Here is a 24,924-nt window from a genome sequence, read left to right on the forward strand (position 1 = left end):
AACCACCCGCCCATTTCCAGTTGTGGAGCTACTCATCCTTTCACAGAGAGCATGTACAATCTCTGATGTCACGTCAAAAACTATTATTTGTAGTTTAAGTGTTGCAAATTCACATTACAAATCATGTTTTAATAGCAGAAAAAAAGACCGCATTTCCACGTAGGGTGCGGGTCGCCGCGTACCCTACGCCGTAGGCTCTGCGTTGGTGTAACGCAGAACCATAAATCAGCCTTCAGTCGCGCTGTGAGCCTGAACCTGCAGCCCGTCAGCTCATCAGGAGGAGAGGATAAAGAGCGGGGCTGCCAGTTATTCATTGCTGGTTCGTTTTGTTAACTCTGAGCTTTGTTGGTTGGTTTGTTAGTTTGCTGGTGGTTTTGTTCTGAACACTTTTCTCTGTTTCTCATTTTGCTGGGACGCCGGGTCCCTCCGCCGAGACACAACTTTTGCGGTATGCGTTCATTGTTGTGTCTAAAAATGATGCGCAGTGCCGACCCAATCAGAAACGGTACAGATATTTTGGGATTTTTTTATATATAAAAAAAATACATGACTTCACACACAATACACGCGCTGGGTGACGCCTCCGCTCCGACGTCGTTGCTACGGCAACCCGTCAGATCAGTCAATGATGTGGCCCAGTCTGAACAGAGACAGATCCGATATGGACACTTGCTAAAAACAGTGTGGACAGTCAGCCCTGAAAATCAGATATGAGAAGGAATCAGATATGAATCAGATTGGCCTGCAGTCTGAACGCGGCCTATGTTTATGTTCATGTTCATGTTCTGGATCTCTGGAAAGCGTCTAGAGACAACATTTGTTGTATTAGACGCTACATAAATAAAATTGAATTGAATTGAATTGAATGGATGGATGGATGAAAACTCCTGCGTCACTGCTCTAACAGCCTCCCCGTCTCTCTACTGTGAACCTGCACCGCCCCCTGGTGGTACAAACAATTACAGCACTAATACAATATGTGTGTTTAAAAAAACTGCGTTAATAGTCATAAATACAAAATTTATTCACAAAATAACTTTTAAAATACAGACCGGTTTAAAAATACCGCCTTTGTTCCCTGAGTGTTTTTCGTTCCGGTCCTGGTTCTGACCGGGGGCGGAACCTTCGTGCGCCGCCCTTGTTTCCCCCGCAGGCGGACCGTCGCAGCAGCAGCACTGAACATGGCGAGCCAGGAGGAGTCCGTGCGGGAGTTCGTGGCCGTCACCGACGTGGACGAGGAGCGGGCTCGGTTCTTCCTGGAGTCTGCGGGCTGGGACCTGCAGGCGAGTGTCCCCGGGTCCGGGTCCGGGCGGGTCCGGGGGGTCGGGGAAGGTTCCGGGGGGGCACACGCAACCGGCCAGCGGCTAACGGCTAGCCGGCTAACGCCATTTGTGCAAGTCACCCTCCGATATTTACTCTAAAGTTTAAAAAGTCCCGCTTTAAACAACATTTAGTCCAGTTTTAGCTCTAATTTAATTCTGTTCGGCGTCTTTATGGAAATATAACGTATGTTTGGATCCATTTCCGCTCAAAATCGCATTAAAAGAGACTTTTACATCCGTTTTTTTAACTGAAATGTTAAGTTTCAGGACGTTTAATGTCGTTTCTGTCACATTTGTTGCCTAAAATATCCAGTTTCAAGAGTTAAAGCTGTTTTTCTAGGTTCGTGTTTACGTCAAAACCGCACCATTTACGGCCCCGCGGTTGCTAAGCAACACCTCCACCAGGGGGCAGTGACGTCACATCAACTGATACCAACAAACCCGTTTAGATCAGATGGATGGATGATGGATGGATGGATGGATGGATGATGAATGGATGAATGTTTGGACCGATGGATGGATGGATGGATGGATGATGAATGTTTGGATGGATGGATGTATAGATGGATGGATGATGGATGGATGTATAGATGGATGGATGATGGATGGATGGATGATGGATGATGAATGTTTGGATGGATGGATAGACGGTTCCGGAGATCCGGTCACATGCCGGCTAACAGGATTTGTGCAAGTCACCCTCCGATATTTACACTAAGGTTTAAAAAAAGTCCGGCTTTAAACAACATTTTAGTCCGGTTTTAAACTCTTGCCGCAGTTTCAGGAGGTTTAATGAAATTTTTGTCACATTTGTTGCCTAAAATAACCAGTTTAAAGAGTTAAAGCCGTTTTTCTAGGTTCATGTTTACGTCAAAACTCATATATGTTCTCAACTGGTTATTAACGATTTTAAGATTTTTTTCACATGGCTCAAAAGAGTAGAAACTAGTATTCCATACACTAGTAAGGCTATTCAATCACCGAATCAAGATTATAAAGCTGACGCAGCAATCAAAACATCATTATTAACAGATTCAGTTGGTGTTGTCTTGCAGAATACGTGAAATAAAAAAGTGCAATCTTTGACTGAAACTAACTAAAATGCGTCCTCTCCGTCCTCAGCTTGCACTGGCCAGCTTCTTCGAGGATGGAGCCGACGACGACATCGTCACTCTTCCTCAGCCGGAGGGCGGCTCCTCGGTGTCCCGCCCCGCCGGGCCCAGGTGGGTGTCTCTCCAGACCTCCGGACCGGCGCCGCTCTGAGCAGCGGCTTCAAATGCTATCACTGAACAGGAATGTATCACGTGTAATCAGAGCCTTGAATGGTGTGAGTAGATGGAAAACTGTCTACCCGCTAGCTTTTTGTCATTATTCTTTGGGTTGATAATGGCTTTCTCTATGTATTTTAACCAGCTACTGCTATTGAAAACGAAACTTAGGCTCAGTAGATGTTTTGTCACTAAAACCTAATCCTCACCCTAGGTCTGGGCGATATGGACCAAAAGTCATATCTCGATATTTTTCTAGCTAAATGGCGATACTTGATATATATCTCGATATTTTTTCTGTGCCTTAATTGGGGTTTCCCCCAAAGCATTATAGCATAGCATCTCTGTTAGCATCTCTGTTAGCATCTCTGATAGCATCTCTGTTAGCTTCATTTTTTTCTGAGGCAAACCCTTAAAAAAACAGTCAGTTTTAATACAAAGCCTCGTGCCAAATGTCACACAGGTTCCTTTATTAACAGAGGTCTGCACAATATCAACATGTATAAAACAAATGAAATAAAAATAAACTGCCTGCATATATAGAATAAAAATGCTTCTTGAATAAAAAAAAACAAATATCCCTTTCCTGCATAATAATTAAATTAAAATACACTGTAATTAATACAATGTAGACAGGAACAGGCAGACTTTTCCACTGAGGTTGACAGTTGTGCAAATAACAAAAAATTTGTGCAAATCTCAAATAAAACATTCAAGTCAATTTGTCACAAAATAAGCTATATCAAAATCATTAAAAAAAAAATGTAAAAAAAAAAAAAATGTTTTTTTTTTTTTTTTAAATCGGTATAAACGATATTGTCTCGTACCATATCGTGTTTGAAAATATATCGATATATATATTAAAATCTCTATATATCGCCCAGCCCTACCTCACCCTAAACCTAACCTAAACCCCAAATTATAGCCCAGGACTGTGTTTTTAGTGAGGGAAGACAAAAACACGAGCACTGAAGTCATGGGGGAACTAGGGTGTGGGCACCGAACTCCTAACCCTCACCCTAAACTCCAAATTCTAACCACATAGAGAAAGCCATTATCAACCCAAAGAATAATGACAGAAATCTAGCGGGTCGACAGTTTTCCATTTACTCGCACTCAAGCCTCTGATTACACGTGATACATTCCTATTCAGTGGACTGATAGCATTTGAAACGGGTGCTCTGATGAACGTTGTCACGTCTGTAACGGCTGAAACTTCCTGTCCACCTGCAGCTCTCAGCCCAGAGTCACGTCCTTCAGAGACCTGATGCACGAGGCCGAGGAGGAGAGCGATGAGGAGGAAGGTCAGAGGTGAGACTGACTCCCACAATCAGACACCAGGGCTTTTCTTCAACGGCCACGGTTACATGATGTTTTTTAATTTGGAATTCATTATTCCAAATTAAATACTGTATTTTCTGCACCATAAGGCGCATCGTATTATAAGGTGCACTAAATATCTGGTAAAATACCGTACTATAGTGTCTGGGGTTGAGTTACGTATCTACCTGATGGAGCTGCTACAGCAAATGCAAAAAAAAACAAGAAGAAAAGTACCGTATGTCAAACTTTATTAACAAAATAAAAACCAGCTTTGCTCCGTCTCGTCAAAGTCTCCATGATGAGAGTCAGCGTCGCTGCTGTTATCTTGAACGTCTGTGATGATTCCTGACATTTTTAGAGCCGTTACTTCAGCAACACCAAATACATTACCCACAATCCCCCTGACTACATTACCCACAATCCCCCTGACTACATTACCCACAATCCCCCTGACTACATTACCCACAATCCCCCTGAATACATTACCCACAATCCCCCGACTACATTACCCACAATCCCCCTGACTACATTACCCACAATCCCCCTGACTACATTACCCACAATCCCCCTGGCTACATTACCCACAATCCCCCTGACTACATTACCCACAATCCCCCTGACTACATTACCCACAATCCCCCTGACTACAGTAACAGACATTACCGTAATGATCATATTCATGGGTTTCAGTCACGTGACATTTTTTGTTGTCAGCGCCATCTTGAGGACCGACCGAGGACCTTTCCGTCGCGCAGCCAATATGACGTCTCACCTAATAACTCACTTAACTCCCGAAGAACAGCAACGGTATCTACAGAAAATTGACACTTTAGGTTTCGATCCGTATCTAATATCTAATCAATTACTGACTCCACTCCAGTCTGCCAAAAACCTGCCAGATTTGTCGTTTGCGGACATATATATCTATCTACCTGGTCCACAATCCTTCTCCATACACCGGCAAAGCTCTCAAAGCTTTTAAAGTACCAAAGCTTACTGCTACTTCACATCATGATGGGTTAAAGATGCCAAACTTCATCATGTGGAGGCCAAAAAAATGTTGGTGGTAACAGGAAAGGTAAGTGACAGTCTGGTGATGAATAGCATCAGCATTGAATTGCCTGCACAGGATACGTTTATGTAATGAAAAGTAAGAAGGCAGTTCACTTTTTCAGTAACGTTACTACTCTAGAAAGTAAAAGCATATCATCATGTCACCATAAAACTTTATTAAAACATAAAATATGATTTATTATATTATTAATGCAAATGTTCATCTTGCGCTCCCGATCTCCTGCGCGGTGCGTCCCGTGACGTCTCCATCACCAAGCGGCTCTCCCAAATCCAACTCAGCCTGGATCTCGTGTCCTCTGCTTTTTTCCCACATCTCAGTAATGATCTGACATGCTGACATGCTGGCTGCATTTAACACCACGAACACGCCGCTCATTCCACGCTGTTCGCTGTTTTGGCGCTTTTGCATTAGTCTCACTTCTCCCCGGTTCTACCCGCTATGGCCCCGTTTTGCGCTTTCGCACTAGGGCTGAGACGGGTAAAGCAGCTCCAAGTCGGTACTTTTTTCTGTAACCATTTCAGCCAGGTTCTTAGCGGGCTGAGAAGGGACTATTTCTGACGTCACCACCCTCCTCGCCACCGATTGGTCGGGGGGCGGGGACGTCACCACCCTCCGCGCCTCTGATTGGTCGGGGGGCGGGGCCGGCAGACGTTTGAATCAGGAAGCGGGAGTCAGAGCGAGGCGACCCGCGGCTCGCGGCGATTTTATTATAAAGCACAAAACGTCTGTTTGTGATCCAACTCTGAGGTGCAGATGTTCATAAACCTGGTGGCTGTCGAGAAAAAATTAAAAAAGCGATGTAGACGGGCTGTTTTACTCTCAGCCGCTCCGGCTCCAGCTGATTTCTGATCAGCGCTGACGTGAACAAAGGTGTTGCGCAATCGAGTACGTCACAGCAGCTTCACCCAAACCTGCACACTTCTCCCCTGGCAGTGCGAAAACACACAGTGGAACCGTGTAAAGCCGCGCCGAGCCGAGTCGGGCCAAGTAAGTCCTAGTGCAAAAGCGGCATTTGATTGCGTCACCACACGCAGTTATTAATTGTTTCCCCCCCACCCCCCCCACTTACAGGACCTTTTCTCTCCCTCCCGTCCGATGTTCTGGGACCTATATAATAATAGGATATTATTTATTTCTGCCACTTTATTGTGGTTTTTGTGGTGAAATGAGGAGGAATCATAGATAACTTCTCATTTCAACTAACTGGATCAGCCGTTCCTCATCATGACTGTTTCCTACAGCGCTTTCAACCGGCTTTCAACACGAGTGAAAGGAAGAAAATAAAAGAACATTTAAACATCACAATATCCCACGGCCCACTTAAAGCACTGATAAAAGGTCAATCCCGTTTTTTTAGACTTATTATTGTCGCATCCCACGGCACAACAGATAGACGGCATGCTGAAAGTCGGTCCTAAAGATGGCGCTGCGAGTACTGTGTGACGTCACATGAAATCCATGAATATAAGGCGCACTGTCTGTTTTTGAGAAAATTAAAGGCGCACCTTATAGTGAGGAAAATACGGTTATTCCGAATTAAAGTATTTTCCTTGGAGTTTACATGGAAATAGTAATTCTGAATTGAGGTTTCCATGGAAACACATTTGATGGTCTTTCTCCAATTCCTCTCCAGGTCTGGGGGTTGGGAAGGTTCTGATTGGATAGGGGGGGGACCGGAAGTTAAACTACCGGGAGAAAAACTAACTCAGCCGCTACAACTTTGAAAAGATCACCATTTTAATGTTTCCTGTTTCCATCTGTTCTTTTAATGATGTATATTTATTAAATAAATGGTCTCTGCTCTTGACCAGCGTTTACTGCTGCTGCATCTTTAAACTTTGTTAGAAAACCAGCCCAGTGGAATATAAGATCATGGAGACAGACGGGGAGGGAACGAGCAGAAAGAAAGACCGGAATTAATTTAAAGAGGAATGAGTGTTTACATGATCTGGAATTATTCTATTTGGATTTAAAATCAGAATAAACCAGCCACTTACTTTGGAAATAAGTTTAATTCGGAATGGCCATTTTCATTCAGAATTAGGTGTTTACATGGTCATTTTTACTCATTTTAAATCAGATTTTAATTCTGAATTAAAGAGGAATTAAACTTCCCAGCGCACTCACTTTCTGTTGCTCTGGAGCTGCTGGTCTGTGTTTAAAGCCTGGGGGGGGTCGACTGGTTCCAGAATGCACCAAACTATTTTTGGTTTCATTCACTGGGAGCCGGTGGCCGTTCTGCTGATCCAGCAGCCTGGATCTCTGCAGAGCAGCAGATCCGCGGCTGAAGAGGGTTTTAACGGCCGTTCAGAGCCTTTTAGTTTAGCCCAGTTAGCAGGAACCTGAGACCGGGACCTGGATGCTCATACGCAGAGGGTTTCAGGTAGAAACACCAGGGGGGACACGAGCTGCTGTCAGATCGGTCCTTCAGCCTCAGTGGGGGGTCGTTGTGTCTCCTGACCAGGGCTGCAACCATTCGTCAACAAAAATCCATAATCAAAAATTGTCGCCAATGAATTCCATTGTGGACAATTGTCGCCAGACGTGTTTTTCCAACGGAGTGAGGCGTCTCACTTCAATACAATCTCTGTCGAGTCGCGCATGCACGATAGCGTCAGCAACGTTCTCTCCCTTCACAGCAATGTAATGGCCAAGCGATTAATTTGTTAAATTAATTAGTTTAATTCGTTAACTTTGTTTATTTCATGTTATTCATTAGTGTTATTTGAGCCACTCACAGTTACTCTCGTTGCTTTAACCTCAATCATAATTGATGCTGCGCGAAAGGTGAAAAAGCTTGTGTGATGACACTGATGGATTTACATCTAACTTTCAGTCAGGTGACCTACAGGGCTCCAGACTGCGACCAAATGCTCGCATTTTGCGACCAAAATTTGAGTATGTGCGACTGAATTTCATGTCCACTCGCACACGTGCGACCAGTAAATTTGCCAGTGTTACACCAACGCCGTAGGCTCTGCGTTGGTGTAACGCGGAACCATAAATCAGCCGTTAGACTATCCAATTAAATCATGTTGGACATTAAACTGACGCTGTTGTAAACCAATAAAGCTAGCCGGAGCCTTGCTATTAGCCAATCAGAACCAGAGGAGGGCGGGTTCGCCCCCGTCCCTCAGGGAAGACGACTTGTCAGAGACTGGGGGACCAGCAGTCACGTCATTTAATTCACATATGTGCGTGGTGTGAAACTATCAAACAATGAACACGGCGTCAAAGAGCAGCGGTAGCGTTAACAAAGCGCTGGTTTTTAAAACTCAAACTAAATTAAGTTTTCTTTTGAAAAAATGCTGAAAAAAGGGTCACTAAGAGCCGGGGACACTGCGCTTCTTTCCCCCGCCCGCCCCCGCTGCCCTCGTGAAGAAAACAAACATGTGGAAGCGGCCGCCTGAGAAACCAGCGCAGAAAATGCAGAACCACAGTTTACTCCGTACAGACAGCGGGCTGAGCAGCACTGTTAATGCTGGAAATTACTGTTTGAGCCTGTGTTTATGCTGACATGTGCGTTAATGTCCGCTCACACAGACAACCAGCTGTGTTAAGAAACAGACCGCGCTCTCGCGCTCCACGTGAGGAGAGCGCGTCGTACTGTAATACAAAATTATGATTATTACAGACGTCGCCGTTAAAGTACATGATCTTTTTTCGCATGTATCTTTTCGTGTCCAGTCAACTGTGTGCGGGCAAAACTTGCAGATCATTGAATCACCAGGCACGTTACACACAGACAAGGACACACACACTCATACACACTCATACACACCCCCACCCGTGCACAACCAGTGTTCAGTGTTTTGGATATTTCAGCTTAAATTTCAAAAAGTTATATAAGTTCAATGAAGTTCATAGCTTGTTTGGTTTCTTCTGTTATTGGACACACAGTTTGTCATGACATACCTGAAAAATCCCTGATGCTTCATGGCAAGCTGTGTGTGGTGACAGAATAAATTAGACAAGCTAAAATTATTTGTTTACTGCATGAGCTGTTGATATTTCCTTCTTTTTTGCACTTTAAATGGATATTGAAAGACCCATTTGAGTTATTTATTTTTTAGTTTTTTCACAATAATTATTGTGAAATTATTATTTCACTAGTTATTTTACAGTCGTATAATTCAGGCAACAGCTCAAAAAACATTTTTAATAACACTAACCCACATTAATATCGGATCGGATCGGATCAAATGGTGATAAAAAACAGAAAACAGAAGGGCTAATACAGCATTTAACTTGGTGCAGCGCATAGATGGAGGGGGAATATGAACTGGCCTGAAACATTGTTTTCAGTCAAAAATATATTTTTTTGCTTTAATCCCTGAATTCATTAATCTATTATGAAATACGTATTACTAATACACTGAAATGTAGTAGAAATGTAAAAATTTGGTTAGCGTGTCGATAAACGATGTGCGCTCCTAAAATTTCTGATTGTGCCCCTAAAAGTTTTCAGTTAGGGGCTACTGTGCTCCTAGTGAAAAAAGTTAGTCTGGAGCCCTGACCTATGAACTGTCAATTATCCATCAAGCTCCACAATGATCATGTTAACATTTAGTGATGCACCGAAATGAAAATTTGTGGCCGAAACCGAAAATAATAATAAACACTTGGCCGAATACCGAACAATACCGAACATGGTTCTTCGCAGTTTTTCATTTATTTTGACAATTTTTTCACCATTGCATAAATCAAATAAATTTGATTTAGGCATGCTTTTAAAAGAAAAAAATCTTTTACAAAATTACAAGGTAGAAAACATTTGTTGAACATAAAAAACTGAACATTTTTTAATTTCCCAGCATTTCTTAAATATTCCAGCAGACATTATACCAGCAAAGAACAATAACTTAAAATAAATTAATTAGCTAAATACATTTTTTGGCCATCTTTGAGCTTACGTTAGGCTTAACTGACTGAACATTGTAACATAGGCCTTAAAACAATAAAAATGCATTAAAGCGCTCAGGGTTTTTTATCATTTCAAATGATAAATCAAACTTGTAGCTGAAAGACTTTGCAGATGTTTCCCCTCTAATTATTTGAGCAGAACATTCATTGCAAACAGCCATTCTTGTATTATTCTTTGCCACTCTAAAATACTTCCACACTGCTGACATGTTTGCACCACTTCACTCCACGCTCTTCCACGTTTGATTTCGTCATCTAAACCTGGAATAGATTGATTTATGTTGTTTTGGTTCCACCTGCTGGTGAATGTTGGTAAAATTCTTATGTGGTTAGTTTTTGGTTGGCCAACTATTTATGTGGTGCGCAACAGTTACAGAGCGGCCAGTCTATTTATATTACAACGCCGTTATTAATTGTTCGGTTTTTTCCCACTTATTCCACCGAACACCCAAAGTGTTTTTTTGCCATTTTCGGCCGAACAATTTCTGTTACCGAACAATCGGTGCATCACTATTAACATTAAATCAGATAGATTTGTCTGGACATTTCTTTTGCGGGACGGGAGAAGACACTAAATCAATGCATCTCTATTATTGTGCAGCATGAATTCTCAGAGTTTTGCGGATGCGGCGGGAGCAGGATGAAGAAAACAGTCCCGCTATAGCAGGGTTCTAGTGCATCTTTCTGGTGTTTATTATTTGCCACATAATTAAAGCAACCTCATACTAAATTTATAAAAAATTACTAATTATCCAATTAGTCGATTAATTGTTTAATTTAGGGATGTCCCGATACCATTTTTTTCACACCGAGTACGAGTATTTTAATTTGTGTACTCGCCGATACCGAGTACTGATCCGATACTTCTACCACAAAAATAACTAGGCTAAAAATGCAATGAATTGGAAGACAGGTTTTATTTGCAACAGAAATTCAATTTTAAACAAAACTCAGCTGGCCGGTCTTTCCTCCGCGCTTTAGTCTCATTGCAGGAACATCAACTGAGCATGTGCGGTGCTTCACCTGAAGCCGTCCGTGTGAAACAACATAAACAGTTTTCTTCCGGTAGTTTAACTTCCGGTCCCCCCCTAAAAAACAGGCTAAATGAAATGATGTTACACACTCTTGTACAGTAGGTGGCGGTATGCTCCTTAAAGTTGGTTGTGATCCGCCAATAAAACAGAGAAGAAGAAGAACATAAACAATCCCATTCTTACAGTCCGGTTAGCCGCTAGGCGGCTAAGCTTAGCCCGGTGGTGGGAGGAGAGTGATACCCGTGGGTGAGACTGGCAGTGCCGTTTCAGGCAAGATAGTGACAATGCAGCAGGATGTCAGCAGGGTGGACATATTTTAAAATAAGGGACGACGGGAGAAGGGAGAAGCAAGACAGACTGTGGGCTGTCGGCGCGGCTAACGGCTAAATATCCATCCATTATCTATACCCGCTTTATCCTTCAGGGTCACGGGGGTCTGCTGGAGCCTATCCCAGCTCATTTTAGGTGAGAGGCAGGGGTTACACCCTGGACAGGTCACCAGTCCATCACAGGGCCACATATAAAACACACAAACCATGCTCACAACAACACTCACGCCTACGGGCAATTTAGAATCACCAATTAACCTAATATGCATGTTTTTGGACTGTGGAGTACCCGGAGAAAACCCACGCAAGCACGGGGAGAACATGCAAACTCCACACAGAAAGGCCTGGGAGTCCAACCGGGGACCTTCTTGCTGTGAGGCAACAGTGCTAACCACTAAGCCACCGTGCTGCCCTAAAAACCAGACTACCAGGCTAACCGGAATGTAACAATGGGATTGTTTACGTTGTACTGAGTTACGTGGAGTGTTTAATAAAGTAAGGGTAATATAATTAAAGGGAAAGTTCGGTTTTTTACAACCTGGACCTTATTTATGACATTTTTTATGGTTGTATACTCACCCAGAAAAGTTTGGTGTGATTTGGAGTCCTTCGGAAGATATTAGGAGGTTTTTTGCGAGCCGCTTCTCCGTGTAATGGAGCGCATGAGGGCATAGACGGACGCAGACGATGCAGCGTCTAAATAACACATGATTGCCACGAAACTCTTCATTTCTTTTATGAATCACTAGATCTGCTTCCAGGACCTGTTGTAACATTGTGGCGGTCTGTGTATTAAATAAATCAGTTTGTAAACAAGACCTCTGAACTCATGACGTCATCTCTGTGCGCGCACTCTGTCCTCCGTTCAGTGAGCTCTTCAGCCGTAAACTCTGGCTCAAAACGGTAAGGACGTCCATCATATTCAAAGTCGTCGTCCACAACCTCAGAATTTGACAAATATTCAGACATGTTTCAAATAACTATCAGTAAACTAACAGTAGTGAACTCCAGCTGTACACGGAGCTGCGTCTGCGATGCGCGCACAGAGATGACGTCATGAGTTCAGAGGTCTTGTTTACAAACGGATTTATTTATTTTATTTATTACACAGACAGCGCCACAATGTTACAACAGGTCCTGGAAGCAGATCTAGTGATTCATAAAAGAAATGAACGAGTTTCGTGGCAATCATGTGTTATTTAGACGCTGCATCGTCTGCGTCCGTCTATGCCCTCATGCGCTCCATTACACGGAGAAGCGGCTCGCAAAAAACCTCCTAATATCTTCCGAAGGACTCCAAATAACACCAAACTTTTCTGGGTGAGTATACAACCATAAAAAAGGTCATAAATAAGGTCCAGGTTGTAAAAAACCGAACTTTCCCTTTAAGGAAGATAGAATTTACCAAAAGCTACTGAGCAGCAGCAGCTCTGTGGCTGCTCACTGACCCGGGGAGCCACGGGGCGGCTCAACATCTCCCCCTAGCGGCGCTAACCAGTAACTACAACAACAATGAAGTATCGGAGAATTTTTGCGAGTACGAGTTTATGAGAGCAGTATCGGCCCTGATATCGGTATCGGGGCCTCCCTAGTTTCAATAGTCGGTGACTAGTCGACTATTAAAATAGTCGTTATTTGCAGCCCTGGTCCAGACACCCCTTTTCCACCTAACCGGTTCCAGGGCTGGTTCCCAAGTTGAACAAATTGTGAACCAGAACCAGCCCTGGAACTAGTTCTTCTGGCCCAGAGCCAGTTTTGTTTTTTTGAACACTATATTTATTGACATTTTTTCCAATTATTACAACAATACAGTTATCTGTAAATAAAATGTACAATAAAAATAAAAAAACAATGAAAGAAAAAAAAAACACAAGCATAGCAGACAAAGATGCAGAGACAAAACAACAACATAAAAAAACATTACGCACAAAACTCAAAACAAAAACAGAATCCCCCCTACATCATCATTCAACAGAATCATCCAGTACAGGTCCCGATGGATTACTCCTCTTAAGGCGCATGAACTGTCCCCAGATTTCCCAAAAGTCATCAGATTTCCCTTTCATGACATATGTCAGTTTCTCTAATGCAAGACAGTTTGAGAGTTCTTTGTGCCGTTGCTTTATGTCTGGTTTGTCTGGTTCTTCCAAAACAATGCTATTGTATGTTTCGCCTGGAGAAGAGAATACGTTATCATACTCTTCTTTCTACTGTTTATTTTAAAGTTATCAGGAAATACACCTAAAATACACAATTGTGGACAAATAGGAATATCTTCTGAGATAATCTGGGATAAGTTACAAATGACTTCTTTCCAAAACTTTGCGATCTCTGGGCATTGCCATAAGCAGTGATATAATGTACCCGTCTCCACGTTACACTTTACACATTGGTCCGGTATATTAGGATCAAAACGATTAAGTAGAGAGGGAGTAATATATGTTCGCATAAGCCACTTGTACTGTAATAATTTGTACCTGGTATTGATCGTCTGCGTTTGGGCTTTGTAGCAAGCCCTCTCCCAAACTTCAGCACTTATGTCTATATTCAGATTGTTACACCAGGCCAATCTTCTGCACTCTGAAGATTCCTCAGACAACTTCACATACATATTATAAACTAGAGATACTTGGCCACGACCTTCTGAATAGTTTACAATCATATTTTCTAAGACTGATAGAGACGGCAGCTGGGTTGAGTTATCCTGGGAACTTAAAATAAAACTTGATGGAATATCATATTTCCTGCGAAGTCCTTCAAAAGACATCAATACATCATTCTCATACATGTCAGAGATTTTAGCAACACCCTTGTCTGCCCATGATTTAAACCCCCCATCCTGGCCTGAAATCCTGGTCCAGAGCCAGTTTTCTTTATCAGTGGAAACAGAAAACCCGGTTCCAAACTCAGCACTGGCCCAGAACCAGAACCAGAACCAGAACCAGAACCAGCCCTGGAACCAGTTTGGTGGAAAAGTGGTGAGAGAGGGGTGGTAACGTGACAAACGAGGGCCGGAGCTGTCCAGACATCCAGACTGTAGTTCTCCCTGTAGCCACTAGGGGGCTGATTAATATTACTTTACGTTAAAGACCGACGGGCCGGTCCACATGTCTGACCCGTCTCCGTTGCCCCTCAGGTTTTTCGCGGGCGGGTCGGAGCGCAGCGGGCAGCAGATCGTGGGACCCCCCAAGAAGAAGAGCTCCAACGAGGTGGTGGAGGATTTGTTCAAGGGAGCCAAGGAACACGGGGCCGTCCCCCTGGACCGGGGAGGGAAGGGCCCGGGGGAGTCCAGCAGAGCCAAGGTAACGTCCTAACCCCCTGATTCTCCATCTCTGTGATGATCGGTGTTTAAACATCTCCCACCGTCTCAGGCCTTCATCGGAGGAGGCTACCGGCTAGGAGCCGCTCCGGAGGAGGAGTCTCCGTATGTAGCAGGAGAGAGCCGCGCCTCCAACAGCCAACAGGATGTGAGTACAGTCCTACTTCCTTCCTACTTCCTTCCTACTTCCTGCCTTTCAGTCTGCTGCTTCCTGAAACCCGCGAAGTAGCAACCTTTTTTTTTATACAATTATTATACAAGGCTTCAAATTGCGGAGATCAGCTCCACCCCACCGCGACCCGAGTAACTGGATTTGAACGGGAGAAAATGAAAAATTATGAAAAAAAAAATACAATAAGTACAGTAGGACAGGTTGTGACTCGCTCTGAAGCATCTTTTTCTTCTAAAGTGTGTGTTTTCCAGAGAAGAACATAGTTATGGGTAGTCGTTGCTCTTTCTCTTCTTCTAAACCGACACCATGGATCATATCTGAGACTGTAATGAACGATTCATTAAAAGGTTCTTGAGCTGCTGCTGAAGCTCACTGATCGTTCTCAGCTTGTTGCTAAGCAACCAACGTTATTGACACAGGAAGTGAAGACGCGGGGAGACTGTTTAGCCAATCAGAATGCAGAACACGATGCACAATGTAAATCCGTGAAGCAGCGAGACGTGGAAGGAGAGCCGTGTTATAGAGGGATTACTGTATAGAACGAAGTGCTTTACATGTTTAAAAATTGTACAATTTAAAAGGTTCAAACAGGGCCCAGACCCCCCATTTCCCCCACATAAAGACACATCATCATAATTAGTGTCCGACCGATAAGCCTTTTTTTCGATTATTTCGATCACCGATTAGGGGGAAATCAAAAAGGCCGATAGCCGATATCAGCCGATACGATTATTACCCTTTTTTACCTTTTTGGGAGAAAACCAATTTCAATACAAGAATTCATTTAAATGAATGGTGAGCAATGTATTGCTTTAAGTAGAACATTCTTAATACAAAAAGAAAATGCAGTATTTCAGTAAATGATCACATTAGATGCAACCCCCCCCATCCCTCTTCTTTACACCAGCATTCCTCAATAATGATAAATAAAAACAAAGCTGCATGGGAGAACTTAAATAAGAGGAATCTTCATACTGTAACTCAAACTGTGTAAAGTGTAAACAATAAATCAAAGAACACAAGTCAAACCCTCAGGTTCATAATATTATTCTTTATTTATTTATTGTGGAGTAAATGTCCAAAAATGCATGTTCTGGTCCTGGTTTTACCAGGTTTTACCGGGATGAGCTGCTCTGAGCAGCAGCAGGGGCCCCTTAGAGCACCTTTATATTAAATTTTAGGTGCATGGACTGCAATGTTTCATGCTCTCCTCCTTTACTTTGCATCACTTTCATTTATTGTTAGAAATATGACGCCATGTCGTCTTGTTTGACTTTGTTTTGATGACAGTGATTGATTTCATGGCCACATTTAAGCAACACTAGGTGACGTTTCTCAGCTCTGGAAGAGAAAAGCCTGAATTATGGTTCCTCGTTAAATCGACGCAGAACCTACGCAGTACCATACGGCGTAGCCTACGGCGTAGCCTACGGCGTAGGGTACGCGGCGACACGCGCTTACGCCGTAGCTCTGCGTTGGTGTAACGCGGAACCATAAGTCAGCCTAAATGCTGGGCTGCGCGTGTCGCGCTGAGCGGCTCCTCCGCTCTCCGGAGCCGTGCGAGGAGAAAACATCCCCTCCCGTCTTTACTAAACCGGTTTGCTTTGAAAAGAGTCGCGTAACAACCGCGCGGATGAGCTCATGGCGAAAACAGGCCGAGTTTGGAAAAGTTAAAGCGAGCGGCGGTGCCGGACAGCAGCGCCGACACCAGCAGCTGGTCGGGGGCCAATGATAATGCACACACGACAGCACGTGACTGACATGTGTAACAGGGAGGGTGCGCTTGTTTTATGTCTCAGAGAAGGAGAGACGAGAGGAGAGAGCAAGAAAAGCCTGTAATTTAATGGAAAAAAAAAGTATAATAAAAAAAAAAATTCAGGCTTGGCGGCTATGATTTAGCAGTGGCGGGCCGCCACTGCTAAATCATCAAAAATGTAAATATAAGATATGCACTTTATGCAGCCGATTTTCTTTAAAAAAAAAATAAAAAATCGAAATTATTATTTTTTTTTTTTTTAATTTTTGGGGGGCCGATATCGATTATTAATAAAATTATGAATATCGAATTCGATAATCGGCCACGGCCCATTATCGGTCGCCCACTAATCAAAGTAACTAATAATGCTGGTGTTTGAGCTGCAGGTCCACGTGGTGCTGAAGCTGTGGAAGACGGGCTTCAGTCTGGACAACGGAGAGCTGAGGAACTACAGCGACCCGGGGAACGCCAACTTCCTGGAGGCAATCCGGAGAGGGTGAGGGTTCCACCGCCGCCTGGCGCTGACCTGCTGACCCCTGACCTGCTGACCTTGACCCCTGACCTCTAACCTGCTGACAAGAGGGCTGAATTGGGACGCAAATCTTGCGGGAGCGGGTGGTTTGAATTTTGCTGCGGGCGGCTAAAAAAACCACTGCAGGATCAGGATGTAGCCTAGCGACAAGATGGAAATCAATGAGGTGGAAAATAAACCTCAAACAAGGTCTTTACTAAACAAAGACAAAGCAAGTCAGATATTTGGAGAAACTGTTTAGTGTCTGTGGAGAATCTTGAAGAGACGAGGGATTGGAACCAGCAGTCGGTCAGCAGCATTGACTGCGTTTCCAGCATCAATAACCCCTTTAAAAACCTGAATATCAGCAATAAGCCGGTTTTGCACGGCCATGTAAACACCAATAACCCCTTTGAATAACCCGAATTTGCTCATATTCAGGTTTTTAAAAACCCCAATATGACCCCTGGGTTACTCCTTTAAAACCTGAATATTGGGTCATGTAAACGCCAAACAGAATATCCCCATCAGATGGAACAGGAATCTGTTTTCTGCACATGCTCTGTTCACAAGGAATCCTGGTCTTTTGAGTCCAGGAAGTTCTTCTAAACACGGAGAAACCAAGACCAGGAGGAGACTAATCACTTCATAAATGTAATGAAGGATATGAACATTTCTGCATTTGTAGACGGTAGAAAGTACCGGGATAGAAGATTTACAAGAAGGAGAGAGAAAAGTTGAAGCAGCATTTGTTTTGAATTTGGATACAGGAAGAAGAAGCAGAAATGACGGTAATTGCGTCATGATGTTCTCCGTGCGTCGCTGGTTTGATCCAGATATCCTGAATGATTAATTACCATGTAAACGGAATATTCTGAATTTTTCAGTAATCGGAATATTAGCAATAACCAGAATTTTGACTGATGGAAACGTAGTCATTCTCTTCCTCCACAGATATGTAATGGACAAGTGATTCATTTGTTAAATTACAGTAATTTGTTTCATTCATTAACATAGTTTATTTGATGTTATTTATGAGTGTTATTTGAGCCACTCACAACCTACTCTCGTTGCTATAACCTCAATCACAATAACTGATGCGTGAGTGAAGGGTGAGTTTTGCAGGAGTGGATATAAACACTGTGGGAGCGTCACACGTTGCGGACGGTGATGGTCAGAAATTCAGCGGGAGCGGGATGAAGAAAACAGTCCCACGCAGGACTTTAGTGCTAACCTCTGAACCCTGACCTCTGACCCCTGACCCCTGACCTCTCCCCTCTCCCAGGGAGATCCCCCTGGAGCTGAGGCAGCGGACCCGGGGCGGCCAGGTCAACCTGGACATGGAGGACCACCGGGACGAGGACTACAGCAAACCCAAGGTGGCCTTCAAGGCCTTCGGGGGGGAGGGCCAGAAGCTGGGCAGGTGATTAACCTTCATGACCCACGGACATGTCTGCATGCTACACTGCAGTTTTATGGAGTATCTTTATTTGCTAGGCATCAAAACAACCCAGATAAGCCAATCTATAATAATCTGGATGTTACAAGTCCAAACTAACTCAATAAATTGTAGTGATGCACCGAAATGAAAATTTGTGGCCGAAACCGAAAAAAATAATAAACACTTGGCCGAATACCGAACAATACTGAACATGGTTCTTCAGTAGTTTTTCATTTATTTTGCCAATTTTTTCACCATTGCATAAATCAAATACATTTGATTTAGACATGCTTTTTAAAGAAAAAAATCTTTTACAAAATTACAAGGTAGAAAAAATATTTATTGAACATAAAAAACTGAACATGTTTTAATTTCCAGCATTATGTTGTTTTGGTTCCACCTCCTGGTGAATGTTGGTAAAATTCTTATGTGGTTACTTTTTGGTTGGCCAATGATTTATTACGGGAGCGGCCAGTCTATTAGGTACAATTCTTATGGGGTTAGTTTTTGGTAGTGATGCACCGAAATGAAAATTTGTGGCCGAAACCGAAAATAATAATAAACACTTGCTTTTAAAAGAAAAGTATCTTTTACAAAATTACAAGGTAGAAAACATTTGTTGAACATAAAAAACTGAACATTTTTTAATTTCCCAGCATTCCTTAAATATTCCAGCAGACATTATACCAGCAAAGAACAATAACTTAAAATAAATAAATTAGTAAAATAAATTTTTTGGCCATCTTTGAGCTTACGTTAGGCTTAACTTACTGAACATTGTAACATAGGCCTTAAAACAATAAAAATGCATTAAAGCGCTCAGGGTTTTTTATCATTTCAAATGATAAATCAAACTTGTAGCTGAAAGACTTTGCAGATGTTTCCCCTCTAGATATTTGAGCAGAACATTCATGTCAAACAGCCATTCTTGTTTTATTCTTTGCCACTCTAAAATACTTCCACACTGCTGACATGTTTGCACCACTTCACTCCACGCTCTTCCACGTTTGAGTTCTAAACGCACCTGTAATAGATTGATTTATGTTGTTTTGGTTCCACTTGCTGGTGAATGTTGGTAAAATTCTTATGGGGTTAGTTTTTGGTTGGCCAACACTTTATGTTTGTGGTGCAACAGTTACGGAGCGGCCAGTCTATTTATATTACAATATTTTCCCACTTATTCCACCGAAGTGTTTTTTTTGCCATTTTCGGCCGAACAATTTCGGTTACCGAACAATCAGTGCATCACTAGTTTTTGGTTGGCCAACGATTTATGTTTGTGGTGCAACGTTACGGGACGGAGCGGCCAGTCTATTTCCTTATTTTACAACGCAGTTATTAATTGTTCGGTTTTTTCCCACTTACTCCACCGAACACCGGAAGTGTTTTTTTTGCCATTTTCGGCCGAACAATTTCGGTTACCGAACAATCGGTGCATCACTACTAAATAGCTAAAAGGTAGAGATGCCCCGATCAGGATTTTGAGGTCCGATCACCAAAATCAGTATCTGCCGATCACCGATCACAGCGTGAAATCCATAAATTCTTCAGTATTATTGTCTCATGTACGACACTGACATCGTATTATTAGGAAAAAAAAATAGGAGATGAGAAAGTATCATGATTGACTGTTTTATTTCAGGCTGATGTGCAATATTTCACCCTGTAGAGACTCTTAGAGACGACTCAGACTCGTGTAGCTTATTAGTTTCAGCTTCCTGTGGTAATAATTATGTCCAACATGAACCAACACAGATAACAGCAGACATGTCACTCTCTAAAAGTTGATACAAGTTGTAAACTATAAACCTTAGTTTTCCTGAGGAAAAGGGAATAAATCTTAAAATAAAAAATGAATTATGAATTATTAAGGTTTGCTAAAGCTTTAGCGGTAGGATCTCTGAGGAAACTCTTCACACTAGAATCCAAATTTCACTCGTGAAGGGACTGACGATTATCGTCCTGCGTGAGGGTTAGTGTTGGATGTGACTGTAAATATTCTGGTAAAACTCCGGCAGACATTTATCAGTGAAACATTAACAACTCTGCAGCGCGTACCGGGATCCAAGCAGCTAACGACGCGGTTAAACCCGACGTCTTCTACAACAGAAAGTGGCTGATGATCAAAGCTTATGACTCCATTACCTTACGATGTAGTCCCCCCCCACCCGTCGGGTGGCAGTAGCTCAGGTGGTAGAGCGGGTCTTCCAATGATGGGAAGGTCGGCGGTTTGAAACCCGCTCTGTCCCAGTTTACTGTCGTAGTGTCCTTGGGCAAGACGCCTAACTAGGGCTGCAGCTATCGAATATTTTAGTAATCCAGTATTTTACTGAAAATTCCATCGATTAATCGGATAAAACATATTTTTGTTTAGTTAAAGAGTTATTATAAATATACATAAGATGTTAGATGTTAATTGACATCACTAAGACTGAATTATATAATCCAGCAGGTTCAAGGCTGTGCATTTAAAAACCCTGAACTTACACCAGTCGACCAAATTCACTGATTCACTCAAAAAACTAAGGATCTTACCAAGAAATGTTCTTATTTCCAACCTAAAAATGCCGTTACACCTGATAACACACATCACTTAAAAGGTTAGCTGTTTTTCCCACGTGTTAAACTTTAACTTTCATTTGTGTCAAGCAAATTTGAAGTTCTAGTTAAGTTTTTGCAGTGTTCAAAATAAAATGATGAGACCTGCTGTACATTTTCTTTTAGTTAAAACTGTAGCGGGAACAGATGTTTAGAGGAACGTATGTATGTACCGGGTGAAGGCTGATTTATGGTTCTGCGTTACAACAACGCAGAGTCTACGGCGTAGCCTACGGCGTGGGCTCTGCGTTGTTGTAACGCGTAACCATAAATCAGCCTTTAGAGGGGGGACATATAGGAGAACGGACGAATATAGCGTGGATTAAAAATAAAAGTTAAGCACTGAGCTACATGTGTCTCCCGTCTGAGCATGGCATGTTACAAAAACCAAACATATCCTCCTCTTTCTTCTACCTTTTACGTGCGCGGCGTCAGCGCGTTGTGCCGCATTAAATGTAGTCCGGGCGAAATACGATGCTTTGAGCTGCAAAATTAAACGATTCCTCGAGGCAGAGAAAATTCCTCCATCATTTTTTGTAATTGAATTACTCAAATTATTAGAGGAATCGTTTCAGCCCTACACCTTACCCACCTGCCCCGTGTGGATGTGTTTGAATGTGAATGAATGTTTGGTCAATATGGCAGCCACGCTTCCGTCAGTCTGCAGGGCAGCTGTGGCTACAAACGTAGCAGCTGTGGCTACAAACGTAGCAGCTGTGGCTACAAACGTAGCTACCACCAACGGTGAGGATGTATGAATGAATAATGATCTCTGTAAAGCTCTGGGTGCCTTGAAGGAGCTATATAAATCCAAGTCATTATCATCATCATCATCATCATCTCCCCCCCAGCGCCACCCCGGAGCTGGTCCCCCCCTCCTCCTCCCAGCAGGACCAGCAGGTGAACGAGGCCCAGGCCAGCGCCGCCGTGAGCCTTGACCCCAACCAGCCCACCACCAACATCCAGATCAGACTGGCAGACGGGGGGAGACTGGTGCATAAGTTCAACCACACCCACAGGTGAGCTGTAGCTCCGCCCCCACAGGTGAGAGGAGGCTCCGCCCCCACAGGTGAGAGGAGGCTCCGCCCCCACAGGTGAGAGGAGGCTCCGCCCCCGTCCATGTGGGAATGATAACACACTGAATCCTTCGCTGCAGCAGTTTTCCTCTAAAACCTTAAGTCTTTGATTTTATTTTATTTTTATTTGTCACAAACATGTGAACATAATAATATTTGTTTTTTAAATAGCACATTACGATGAAGTGCAAGTTCAAAAAGGAGCTGAAGGAAGCAAAGCTTATCAAGTTCAGCCCCCCTTATATTGTCATATAATATATAATACAATTTTTATATATATATATATATATATATATATATATATATATATATTAGGGGTGTGCAAACAAGGGTACCTCACGATTCGATTAGATTTCGATTATTGGAGCTTCGATTCTTCGATTATAACGATTATCGATTCGATTATTGGTGCCACGATTCTTGGATTATTGTGATTTTTTTATGCTTTTTTCCATACAAGATTGATTTTGTCTTCATATGTGGCTACATTTGTAAATAAATAGCCAATCAATGAACTCAGTTCCTCTAACAACACTCATTAAAGGTGGGAAGGTGGCTCAGTTGGTAGAGCGTTCGCCCATGAACCTGAAGGTCAGTGGTTCGAACCCTAGTTCCGCCTGTGTCCACCAAAGTGTCCTTGGGCAAGACACTGAATCCCCCGGTTGCTCCCGGTTGTCAGGCCAGCGCCGTTGTGTGGCGTTGTGTGTCCTCCGACAACCGGTGTGTGAATGTGTGCGTGTGTGGGTGAATGTTTGCAGTGTAAAGCGCTTTGGGGCTGTAGGAGTACAGCTGGAAAGCGCTATATAAGTGTAAGCCATTTACCATTTATCATTTACCATTAAGTAAATAACAAGGTTTTTTGAACATTTGTATTTTTCAAAGACACAAAATAATGTATTTTCTGACTATGTAAACATTTGCTCTTTGACTTCCTTAACTTTGACCAGGGAAAGCTGCACTTGCATGAGAGCGCCCTCTATTGGTGGAAAACACTGAAAACGGTCAAGCCCTGGATTTAATGAGTTCATTAATTCAAGTAAACTAGATATGAACTTAGTGTAAACATATCTGCCAGATTTACAGTGAACAATAAGAAATGTGCATTCTTGAAAATGAAATGATTCAGCAGCTTATTCAGTCTGGAATCTGGATAGGAACTGGATAGGATCACTTAAAATTATTATTATTATTTTATAAAAAAAAAAAAAAATTTAATAATCGATTCTTAATCGTCACGTGACGCATCGCGATGCATCGACACATCGATGAATTGCACCCACCTCTAATATATATATATATATATATATATATATATATATATATTACAGGACTGTCTCAGAAAATTAGAATATTGTGATAAAGTTCTTTATTTTCTGTAATGCAATTAAAAAAACAAAAATGTCATACATCCTGGATTCATTACAAATCAACTGAAATATTACAAGCCTTTTATTATTTTAATATTGCTGATTATGGTTTACAGTTTAAGATTAAGATTCCCAGAATATTCTAATTTTTTGAGATAGGATATTTGAGTTTTCCTAAGCTGTAAGCCATGATCAGCAATATTAAAATAATAAAAGGCTTGCAACCAGTTGATTTGTAATGAATCCAGAATGTATGACAATTTTGTTTTTGTCAATTCAAATTTTGTGTGTGTGTGTGTGTGTGTGTGTGTGTGTGTGTGTGTGTGTGTGTGTGTGTGTGTGTGTGTGTGTGTGTGTGTGTGTGTGTGTGTGTGTGTGTGTGTGTGTGTGTGTGTGTGTGTGTGTGTGTGTGTGTGTGTGTGTGTGTGTGTGTGTGTGTGTGTGTCTATATATATATATATATATATATATACACACACAGATACAGACACATTCATACAAACTGAATTCCATAAGAATATTCATAATCCATAAATCAATTCAATCTAAAAAATTCAGAACATGTAACTTTAATATGAATTAATATATAAATAAAACCCACATTACAAACATGCTAACTAAATAAAATACTGTCTAAAATAATAATAAGATTAGCAGGTTCTGGTCGGACCCGGAGGTTCCCTGTTCTGAAATGTTAGCGGTATAAACATGTAGCTAACCTCTCTCTCCCCCGTGTCTCTCTCGCCCCCAGGGTGTCGGACCTGCGGAGTTTCTTGGCGGCGGCCCGGCCCGCCATGGCGGCCCGGGAGTTTGTTCTGATGACCACGTTCCCCAACCGCGAGCTGGAGGACGAGAGCCAGACGCTGGCGCAAGCTAACCTGCTGAACGCCGTCATCGTGCAGCGGCTAAAGTGAGGCTAGCGCCGCCGCGGCTACGCGCCCGGCGCCGCCCGGCTCCTCCCTCCCTCCCCGACCGCGGCCCGTCGCCCCGGAAACCCGGGAAACCCGCCGGCCCCCGAGGGAGAACCACAGACTTGCACACGGACTTCTGATTTCTCATCTTTTGTTTCTGTTTGTTTTCTAAAATGAAATGCCTGACCATAAGCCCCGCCCCCTGACAAGCCCCGCCCCTCCCGAACATAAGCACCGCCCTCCATGACCAAAAGCCCCGCCCCTCCCGACCATAAGCCCCGCCCCCGGTTCTTAGAATCCAGAATCTGAACATTAGAATCTAAACATTAAAATCTGAACATCAGAATCTGAATCTGAACATTAAAATCTAAACATTAAAATCTGAACATCAGAATCTGAACATCAGAATCAGAATCTGAACATTAAAATCTAAACATTAAAATCTGAACATCAGACTCTGAACATTAGAATCTGAACATTAGAATCTGAACATCAGAAT

At 42.7% G+C, this 24,924-nt stretch overlaps 1 protein-coding gene across 1 annotated transcript; it reads left to right on the top strand.

Annotated features, from left to right (window-relative positions):
• The first annotated feature begins 1,152 nt into the window (after positions 1–1,152).
• Positions 1,153–24,924, top strand: nsfl1c (NSFL1 (p97) cofactor (p47)). Its single transcript, XM_061735098.1, has 9 exons — positions 1,153–1,283; positions 2,445–2,545; positions 3,824–3,901; positions 14,411–14,576; positions 14,646–14,741; positions 16,908–17,017; positions 18,318–18,455; positions 21,923–22,090; positions 24,266–24,924. Exons 1-9 carry the CDS (start codon positions 1,182–1,184, stop codon positions 24,426–24,428), a joined length of 1,122 nt encoding a protein of 373 aa, XP_061591082.1. The 5' UTR covers positions 1,153–1,181; the 3' UTR covers positions 24,429–24,924.

Source organism: Cololabis saira, chromosome 12 (assembly GCF_033807715.1).
Source record: "Cololabis saira isolate AMF1-May2022 chromosome 12, fColSai1.1, whole genome shotgun sequence".
NCBI classification, from domain to species: domain Eukaryota; kingdom Metazoa; phylum Chordata; class Actinopteri; order Beloniformes; family Belonidae; genus Cololabis; species Cololabis saira.

Coding starts and splice junctions, on each gene's coding strand:
- nsfl1c (XM_061735098.1), top strand. CDS start 1,182: ATGGCGAGCCAGGAGGAGTCCGTGCGGGAGTTCGTGGCCGTCACCGAC. Junction 1,284..2,444: donor CTGCGGGCTGGGACCTGCAG/GCGAGTGTCCCC, acceptor CTCCGTCCTCAG/CTTGCACTGGCCAGCTTCTT. Junction 14,742..16,907: donor CCTCCAACAGCCAACAGGAT/GTGAGTACAGTC, acceptor TTTGAGCTGCAG/GTCCACGTGGTGCTGAAGCT.